This window comes from Saccostrea cucullata, unplaced genomic scaffold (assembly GCF_032062105.1).
Source record: "Saccostrea cucullata isolate Sc308-1 unplaced genomic scaffold, CSIRO_AGI_Scuc_v1 ctg12006, whole genome shotgun sequence".
NCBI classification, from domain to species: Eukaryota; Metazoa; Mollusca; class Bivalvia; order Ostreida; family Ostreidae; genus Saccostrea; species Saccostrea cuccullata.
The window spans coordinates 1-10,283 of record NW_026922549.1 but is presented as its reverse complement, the minus strand read 5'-3'; the positions used below and the strand labels follow the sequence as shown (position 1 = coordinate 10,283).

At 33.9% G+C, this 10,283-nt stretch overlaps 1 protein-coding gene across 1 annotated transcript; it reads left to right on the top strand.

Moving 5' to 3' along the window:
* Positions 1-5,712: 5,712 nt before the first annotated feature.
* Positions 5,713-7,157, top strand: LOC134261932 (DNA ligase 1-like; the record flags this gene model as incomplete). The annotated part of the gene is made up of 2 exons (XM_062744316.1): positions 5,713-6,374; positions 7,053-7,157. Coding segments are annotated over 2 exons (767 nt in total), but the record flags the coding sequence as incomplete, so codon positions are not given.
* Between the last annotated feature and the right edge of the window lie 3,126 nt (positions 7,158-10,283).

Here is a 10,283-nt window from a genome sequence, read left to right as displayed (position 1 = left end):
TGTGAAGTGCACCGGGTTGAAATGACCAACAAAGGTCAATTTTAATTAATAATCTTAAGGAACATATATGTGACACGCCAAGCAAAAACCTCCCTTATCGCTATTATGACGTAGCGTCAAAAGACACGTCTAAAGTCAACAAGGTAAAATTGACGTAAAAACGTCTCCTTGAGAGAAACTCTCGATCCCGGTAGAACAAGGGGATGTTGTTATATTTATATGCTAAGACAGATTCTTGGATGTAACTTGATGTAGTTTATTAATTACAAACCTTGTCTTCATCAAGTGTCTGTGTGATCTTTCCTTTTCACAATTAATTAAGTGTGTATTTTTTAAAGATTTCCAGTGGTGGCTGAAAAATTCCCGTAAGGCCGTTTTAAAATGAAGTTCGTTTGCCCTCTCCCTATTAGTGTTAAAAAATTGCATCGGTAGGTAATTCGATTTTTTTTTTGTCGGACATTTTCGGTGTTGAGAAAGATTGAAGCATTTCTGAAATAAAATAAATAAGTTGTTGATAGGATGAGAAAATTCCGGAATGAATAATTTTAAAGTCTTAAAAAGATTTTGGTCGATTCATTTAAAAGGTCAAACAAACAAGTTTTTAAAGATAGTTTTTATTAAATTTAATGTCCAGCTGTTTCATCTTGATGCACATGCAAGAAAAATTTAACAGGAGCATTAAACTAAGTTTTTTTTTTCAAATAAGGATGCAATGAAAATTGACCTGAATAACTTCTTTGTTATATATGGAATGAATTAAATAGCTACCCAATTTATACGGTATAAACTGAGTTGGGACAGTTAACGCTGCCGTTTATATAAATAAAACGTGAACTATTATTGATAAATAGTTAAGTTTAATTTAAAAAAAAACATTCTCAATAGATACGACACAGAGTATTTGATTTGGACACTTCTTCCGGAATTAGTTTTAGCTGTTGATTTAAAATGAATATTTTGAAGAAATACCTGTTGAGCTTCTCAATTCAGTTTTATTGTTGGACACCTCATGTTGTACAAAAAAATGTAACCCCCCCCCCTTTCTCCTGTGTCACGTGTCTGCTCTATTTCTTTGGAGACTTCTTGAAATATTTGTCGTGAATATATGGATGCTCGCATACGATGTAAGTTACAGTCCCACTATCTAAAATATTTTATGATTGAAAATTAAACAGATTGATCATATGTTCATCGACCTTTTCATAATCTGTTAGATGAAGTTATACACAATACACCGAATGTAAAAATCGCAAAATGATACATCGCTTAAAATGTTATGATTATAATAGAAATTGTTACAAATTCATACGAATCGTTTGAACACTTGAGAACATTCCAACTTATTTTTATTTTGTGCATGGTTTATCGACATGTACTAAAGAAGATTCTGTTGTTCTGGATTCCTGAAAACAATTTATTATAATTTCGATCATTTATAAAATTGCTGAATCAGGCTGTTGCATGTACATGTATTAACGTCTCCAGTGCTCATTCAGTCCTCTTAACTTAAAACATCAATGCAGTATGAAAGTATACATTAATTGTTTTAGAGGTTAAAGACTTTCTTTTTAATAATTTTATTTTAACCGTTAGTATTAAGTATTTTTTAACCTGTAATAAATATTTCCCCGACAAAGACTTAACTACAAACATTTCATGATTTAACATCTATTCCTTGAAAAAAAAATCTTGTTTTCTTCGGATGAATCGCAATTAAATGAATATGTATAAATTTTATGCGTTTCAAATTATGAAAATTTGCTACCAATTACACGTAATTTATTAAATGTATACATGTAAAAAAAAACTTTAACAATGTCAATAATTTTTCCTGCAAAAGTTGTATTGAATATGCGTACATGTACATGTATGGGCAGTTTAATGCAAAATTAGTACGGTACAAATCTGCACAAAATATGTTAATCCGTGGTAATATGCCTATATTTGTTCAAGATATTGAAGTTGGAGGATATGAATATATTTTATTTATAAGTCATTGATCAAAACGCTCTATATTCTAAGATAAAAGATTTATCAAACATAAAAATACATGTTGGTCGGCTTGAATATTGCGTGCTTGATCAACTAACCCATTCATACAGCTTCTCGTGTATCAAAAGGAATGTATATAAGTTACAACAATTGGTTATTATTTTTTTTTTAAATAACAAAAGTTACAGCTTAAGATTGTACATGTGTGCTTTGTTCTTGTTTAATTAATTCAGATAATCAATTAAGCGTAAATGTCCACACATGTAGCTGAGACCCCCCCCCATCCCGTTTACGTCAATCGAATAATATTAAGAATGTTTTACCCGTTTTCTTACTTTCTGTTGTTATTTTTAATATGCAAGTTTAAACCTATACTAAAATGCAACCAGCATTTAATATGATTAAAATAAATCATAATACGTGCATGTACTTTCTCAGGAAGGTAACAGTGAAGCTTATAGTATATGCCTTCAGTCTTCACAAAATCTTTATCTCAGTACATGTCCTTCGGGCATTTGTAACCTCTAATTACACTAGCCCGAACAAATATTTACATGCCCAGAATTTTATTTAGTAATTTTATTCTTTTTTGTCGTTTCACACCAAGGAGATGAAACAAAACCAATTTCTATCAATCTATTGTTTTGCCCTTAATATTGTTTTTCATTCCTGTAGAACTGTATCTAAAATTTTCTTCTGTGCTTGAAACTGTTTAGAAGGAAAATCAAAGACTTCTAAGTACAAGTATATTTAATGTTATTGGCATTATTTAATTTGATAATACGGAGGCTTATGCCTCGGAGTTTACATGCCCTTTGGGCTTGTAAGTGTGCCATTTCCACATGCCCGCTACCAATTTTACCAGGTTCTGACCTTCGGGCTCCCCTTCGTGATCGGGAGGCCCGGGTTCGATTCTCGTTCGCGGCGCTGCGTCATACCTAAGACGTAACCAAAGGTAGTGACTGTTCCTTCGCCAAGCGCTCGGCACTAGAAGTGAAAGTCACGGGTCTTTCGGATATGACCTTAAAAACGTAGGTCCCGTGTCACGGTAGGCGCTGGCACGATAAAGAACCCTCACTGCTCAATGGCCCTGAGTGCCGAGTATAGGTCTAAATTTGAAGCCCTTCACCGGCATACGGTGACGTCTCCATATGAGTGAAAAATTCTCGAGAGGGACGTAAAACAATATACAATCAATCAATCAATCAATCGGGTTCCCAGGATTTGGTGAAGACTGTGCCTTATATTCTATGTCTAGAAATGAAGAGGTGGAGTGTACACGTGTGTCACTTGTGGGATTCATATTTATTCTGGTATTGTGGTTTGTTATTCGGCTTATATACAATGACCGGTTCAAAATTAATTCATGATTAACTTCATAGATATAAATTGCAGATTTTTTTATCTAACAAGATTTAAAAATACATATATTTTATAGAATGGGGATGGGTGTTACATTCTGATTCAATGAAAAGTATGCAGACGTAGTTACAAAAATAATTCTAAATACTAGTACATGTATATAAATATATTTATTTTTAAGAATTTAAACATAAATATACAATAGAAAACGGAAGGCCAGGAAAAATGAATCAAATGTTAAAACATTACCAAGAAAAAATGATTGAACACTTTAACATTTGATGCACCTAATCTTTATTGATTTGATTTAAACACGCATTTATTGAATTGTACAAACGGATCGGAAACAAGTTTGACAACTTTAAAGTTCTTCTTGTGAAACTCATGACTCATTTCATAACGACACCCGAAGAAAAAAGGATCAAACTCTACTACAAGAAACAAATACAATTTATTCTTGGATGGGGAATATCTTTTCAATAAGCCAAAAGTCTTCAGTATTAAAACATTCGAAACTAAAACATGTGAAAAGTTAACTTGTGGGACAAGAAAATTTTATGTTAATTTTCCTTTAGATAGAAAAAATACCTGTCAAAATTTAAAATTTCAGGTATTTGAAACATGAACTATGACAATACATGTACTTTCTATCTATTCTGTTAATGCCCGGGGGTTCGGGGCGGGGGCGGGGGGGGGGGGTAATGGCTGTCTCGAACTTTTTAAAAAATAAATACTTTGATAAAATAACAGTGACAATTAAGTGCATCTGCTTAATTGGGATTGAACCCGAGGCCTCTGTGCTTTACCGAATAAACTTAAGGGTTAACCCACTAGCCCAAGCTAGTAGGAAGTCGTACGTGTGTCGTTTGTACTACCACAATAGCATTTTTTTTTATCCAAATGTTGCTTTCTTCTACTATTGCAGTGATGTAGATTTCTGCCATTTTGCTGCATTGAAAAGCCATAAATTGAAAACTCTCCCAGAGGAAGAGAAGATTTTTGATGTTGTCTTGAGTTTTGTTTTTTTTCCTTTACGATCATTTCGACCCCCCCCCAATCGTCTTTCGTTTTGTTTCAAAGATATACTTTAGAATGTTTATTTTCTATTATCACGATGAAAAATCTTAAATGTTGATACTTTTAAGGGAATCAAATCAAAAGTTTGATAATCTAAATATCATCAAATTATTATATATCTTTACGTCATTTACGATTTTACGTTATGAAAATTCATGCAGTTACACATGCGTACACTGCACGTCATATAAATATTCCCTCTTTGTCCGGTGATATTTTATACATTTATACACAGAAATATATGTTATGTTATACATCAAATGAAAGAGAAAGAAAAACTCTACAAGAATCAATGAAAAACTGAAAATGTCAAAATTCTTCGTTAAGGGAGGTTTTTGCTTGGCGCGTCACATATTTCTTAAAGTAATTATTTTGATATAAATTATTTTACTGCAAAAACATTAATATTAGGAATGCTTTATTAAGTGTAGCCATTTTGTTATGCATAAACGAGTTACTGTACTCGTACTTTATATGGCTCATATAAGTATCTATCTATATGATTTTATGTCGTAATTCTGAGTAGTAATTACTTTCAAATTGAAGAACATTTAATTTTCTAAGGATTTTGTACATAATGTTTATCTTAATAGTCTACGTAGAAAAGAAATTCGCGACAATGAAAATGTAGCCATTTTGTCACATGTTGAAAAAAACGTCATAATGTAATTAAAACAAGATGCATGACGTTTGAAGCATTAAATGAATGTCGTCGTGCTCTTCTATAACTGCAAATCCTTGATAACAAGAAAGAAAGCCTTCAGCCCCTCCTTTATTTTAAGAGTAGTCTTTTGTTAAAAATTTAAAAAGAATTTCATAGCACCCCCCCCTCTGACATTCTTACCTTTTTTTTCATTTTTCATTCAAAGTGCAATGATAAAAATCCTATAAACTCTTGTGATTTCTTTATATATCTATTTTTTAAACTCTTGTAATTTCTTTATATATCTATTTTTAATTTTTGTATTTGAAAAATAAATTATCATTTCAATAATATTTCATTGTGTCAAACGAATAATAGGACCGGGCAAAAGGCATCGCCTCTGAAAGACCACTCCATTAAAGATGAAACCCCCCCCCCCCATTTTTTTCTTCAAATATTAAGATTTTCAAGTTGAGTTATATTCATTATGTCAAAATGTTAAATACACATTTGTAGTTTCTGTGCTTAGTACATTATGAACTGTTACCCCACCCCCACCCCCCGCCCCCGCCCCCGCACACACATAAAAAAGCATTGTTCTTGGGGGAAGCATAATCTTTATTTTTTATGTTACATAGAATTCAAAACGGGGGCCGAAAAGGCAAAATACTATCGGGAACTGAAAAACATAAAGGCAAGAGAGATTCAGTTAAAAAAGTACAATGAAAGGAAGCTTATTTATAATGCTAAAAAGAGAGAAAAACGATTAAAAGAGAAAGCCAACTCAACTGTCACAAAAGAGGCTGCAAGACAAAAGGGGTACAGAGATAGGAAGAAGAGAGAGAAAGAAGAACTTGAGAGAAAAAGGATTGAAAGAAATAAAAAGAAAAGAGAGTACAGAGAGCGCGTAAAAAATAGGCAGGATGATCAAGATGAGGAGTTGCAGCTTATTTTTAATTCGAGAACTCAAAAACACAGGGCACTTAAAAAATTAAAGCAAAATTTACCCAGCACGCCAAAAAAAAGAGCAGCTTTAATATCTACCTATATGTCCTCCCAGAACAGTCCAACTGCTAAACTCCTACAGAAATTTAACAAAACACCATCCCCTGATGATGTAAAGAAAATTAAAATGGCCGATGCCCTTCTCTCTGATATGAAAACTGTTATTAACGAAAACAAACTGAAAAGGTCCGATGATGCAAGAGCGACAATTAACGTTTTAAGTGCAGCGGTCAGTGGGGAAAATGTACAACAATCAAAATGCAGGACAGAGCTGTCTAAGAAACTTGGATTCAATGTGAGACGAATGAATTCAGGTAAATATATGTTCACTCTTCTCTCTCTGAAAAATTAACAAGAGACAAGAGGCCCAGGGGCCACATCGCTCACATAAGCAATTGGCTAATTGGCTAGGAAAAAGCACATATCACATCAGAACTGAAAGTTTCTGAATGGGGGAGGGGGGGGCTTGAATTTTACCCCCCCCAGGAGTTAAAGGATTGATCACACTAGAATCTACACTACTTGAGGATGATTCTATATAAATATCACTAAGCATGACTTTGAAGTACAGGTGTACTTGAAAAGAAGATTTTGAAAGGTTTCCCTATAAATTCCTATGTTAAACTTTTATCGGCCATTTTGGCCCCACCCTTCCCCGGGGGTCATGATTTGAACAAACTTGAGCCTTCGGCTCAGGTGAGCTAAAAACGATTACATCGAAACTCGGTTAAAACGAAGTCACTTGGACCTATGAAATTACTTCGCTATATCCGTTAATTTTTATATATTGTAACCGTATAAAAAATTCAATAAATTTATATAGCTGGGGATCCAAGATGGCTTCGCTATATCCGTGTTCGTACTAAACAAGTTTTGCTATAAATAGTATGTTCATTGTATTTAAAATAACCCGGAATTAGGGGAAAAAAAGAAATTGATGTTTTATTCAAATTTTTAATTTTCTATTGTACAGGAAAACGAATACGTCATAGGGTTCTTAGTACGGAAACTTCGGCGTAGACATACACTGCCCGAAAAACTAGAAGTGATGGTTTATCGGAGGAAACGAGAAAGCTAGCTTATGAATTTTGGATTTCTTCTGAAAATTCGAGACAAACTGCAAATAAAAATGATATCAAAAGAGTTTTTGTATACACGCCATATGAAGTACATTCTTGAAAAGACACAAACTGAAGTCTACCTGAGTTTTCAAGAAAAATACCCACACATTAAAGTAATATACGCTATAACGTGCGCCATTTTAAAATACGGCTGGAAATTTATATATTTTGTTTACCAATAAAAGTTACGAAAATGCTGTAAATTACACCATTTAAATAAAATTCGTTATAAAGTTATCAAATTATAATTATTTATTATCCTGCAAGGAGAATAATGTCTATTTTTAAGTAAATCCACCACGTGACGCCGTCGCTACTTTTAGATTGATAAACAAACACGGCGTCATAAGCCCTTTGAGATACAACTCACTTTTGACATGGATGGCGTGTTACTATTAATATAACTTATCTTTAAATGTAGTTATGACGCATATTAACCTTTTATTAATAATCGTTGTCAAAATGCAACGTGCCTCGTTGTCTATAATTTCCCGTTGACATACGTGTCTATATTTAGACCTACTGTTTACGCACTTCCTTTAAAATTCATGAAAAGACTGAATTCTTGATTGCAGATATTGCTTTATTGTTCACATTTTATAGTTAAATTTTGTGGAAATATTATTTTTTCATTACACTTTATGTGTTTCAAATCATTTAATCATTTTGTTTCAATATATTTGATAAAAAATCTCCCAAAGAAAATTTGAAAATCTGAAACCTTACTTTGTTACTCCCGTTAGACCACGCGACCGAGAAACATGTTGTTGCAGATATCACGTGGAGGCAAGATTTCTATTCAAGAGTTGTATGGAATTCAGAAAACATAATACGCCAACAAATGATCAATATCCAGTTTTTGAAAATCTAACTGAACTGATCAACAGTACACTTTGCCAAAAACCAGAGGGCGAATTATTTCACAATTTAGCCTGCGTGGAACGAAAATGTGAAAACTGTGGCGTCAAACATTTTATGTTATCAAAACAGGAAAAAGAAATGGAAAACTCCAACGATGTTCAATGGATGAAGTATGAATATATTGAATCAAAAATGAAAAACAAAATGACCAGAAAACTCTGCCTTGTTCAGAAGACAACAAAACCTGGCGAAATGTTTGAGTATTTCCTTCAACTCATCTCAAAATTTGCAAGTCACGTGTTTCGCTCTAAGTGGCAATCGCGTCAGTTGAATTTTCTGAAAGAAAATCTGAAACAAAATCAAGTAATTTGTATCCATGATTTCTCTGAAAATTATTACTGTAAAGACAGGGTGGAAATTCAGTCTAGTTATTTTCAGAAGGTAGAGGTATCCCTTCACGTCAGTGTTTTATACAGGCATCTTGTGCCTGATATTGATGGCGAGGCAGACGAGAATACAACTGAACATGACCTTATACAAGAGCATTTCTTTGTAATTAGTCCCGATACCAGTCATGACCATAACTTTACACATGAAGTACAGAAACAGATTTGTAATTACTTAAAATCTATAAATTACCAAACGGAAATGATGCATGAATTTACTGATGGTTGCGCATCACAGTACAAATCTCGACACTGCTTTGGAGATTTGAGTTACTCAGAACAAGATTTTGGATACAAAATTATCAGGAACTTTTTTGAGACGTCGCATGCGAAAGGGGTTCAGGATGCAGCAGGAGGGCTGATAAAAAATCAAGCAGACGTGGCTGTTTCCCGCGGAAAATGCATTATTCAAAATGCAGAACAACTCTATGACTTTTGTATTTCCCATTTATGTTCCCCAAAAGACAGTTCTGCAGGCTGCAAGCGACGAATATTCAAATATGTAAATGACATCCCCCGTAATCGTGGGAGGATGTTCAAACCTTTACCGTCAGTTCGGTGTTTTCATCAAGTAACATTTGTAGAACCCTGCAATATACAGACAAGGAAACTCTCGTGTTACAACTGCAATCACTGCATCAATGAAAATTATAATTTGTGTATCAGTTCCGCTGGACCATTGGAAGACTACATTATGAAGCACGAAATATCAGGTCCGAATTATGATGATTCAAATTTAGATGCTAGTAGCAATGATCAGTCAGATGTTATACAAAAAGATGTAATTATAGCTGTTTATACAGATGATGAAGGGGAAGATTATTATTTAGTGCAGTGCTTACGGGGGGAAAGAACACTTGAAGAGACAGCCAAAGATGACTGGGGAAACGCCTATGATGCTGGTCTAAAAGTTATCGAAGGACTGTATTTTGAAAAAAATACAGGGAGATTATCTTAGTTACAAACTTATCAAAAAAAGAAATGTTCTTATTCCATCTCTAGCTGTTCGTTACATCTGTCTTCAAATGAAATCAAGATACGGAAAAATATCCCTATCTCAAGACATCCACGAAGATATATTGAGATCCTGTGAACTGTCAATCCCATAAAGACTATCTAACATTGATTGTGGCCTGTTATTCTATTTTGATAAGTTTTACATGTATTGATGTAATATTTCATGTGCTTAAAAAATAACGTCATATAAAAATGTTATAACAACGTTATAACGCGTCTTTTTTACGTAACGTCAATATGTACCAACACCGTGCGTAACACCTTGTGTGCAAATACAACTTATCATTAAGCAAAACACTGACTGACTAACGTTTGTCATAGTACATGTAATTGTTAGGCCATTAAATACACTTTGAATTGTTGACGGATTTCGCTATTTCCCTTTTATGACAAAGGTGTACACAGGCAGGTGTGACCGGCTGCGGTCGACAGGGAATGCTCACACCGCCATGGCACCTGATCCCACCTCTGAATTTTTGTAGGTCCGTGTTTGCTCTGCTGAAACTTTGTATTCATAAATGGACTTACTTATGAGCTTATTTAATAACTTGTGGTGAGACCTTGGTATACTGTAAACCAACTTTTATTCGCGTGCGAGAAATTATGGCGAGAACCTCGTCATCCGAATATTTTTCGCCACACACTGGTCCTGATAGTATCTGTCTATGAACAACAGATTAAAAAAAAGGCTTGATCGCGAAAATTAATCGTCGCGAACTAGATTATTCCCAGTAAATCGCGAAATATAGTCGTCGCAAT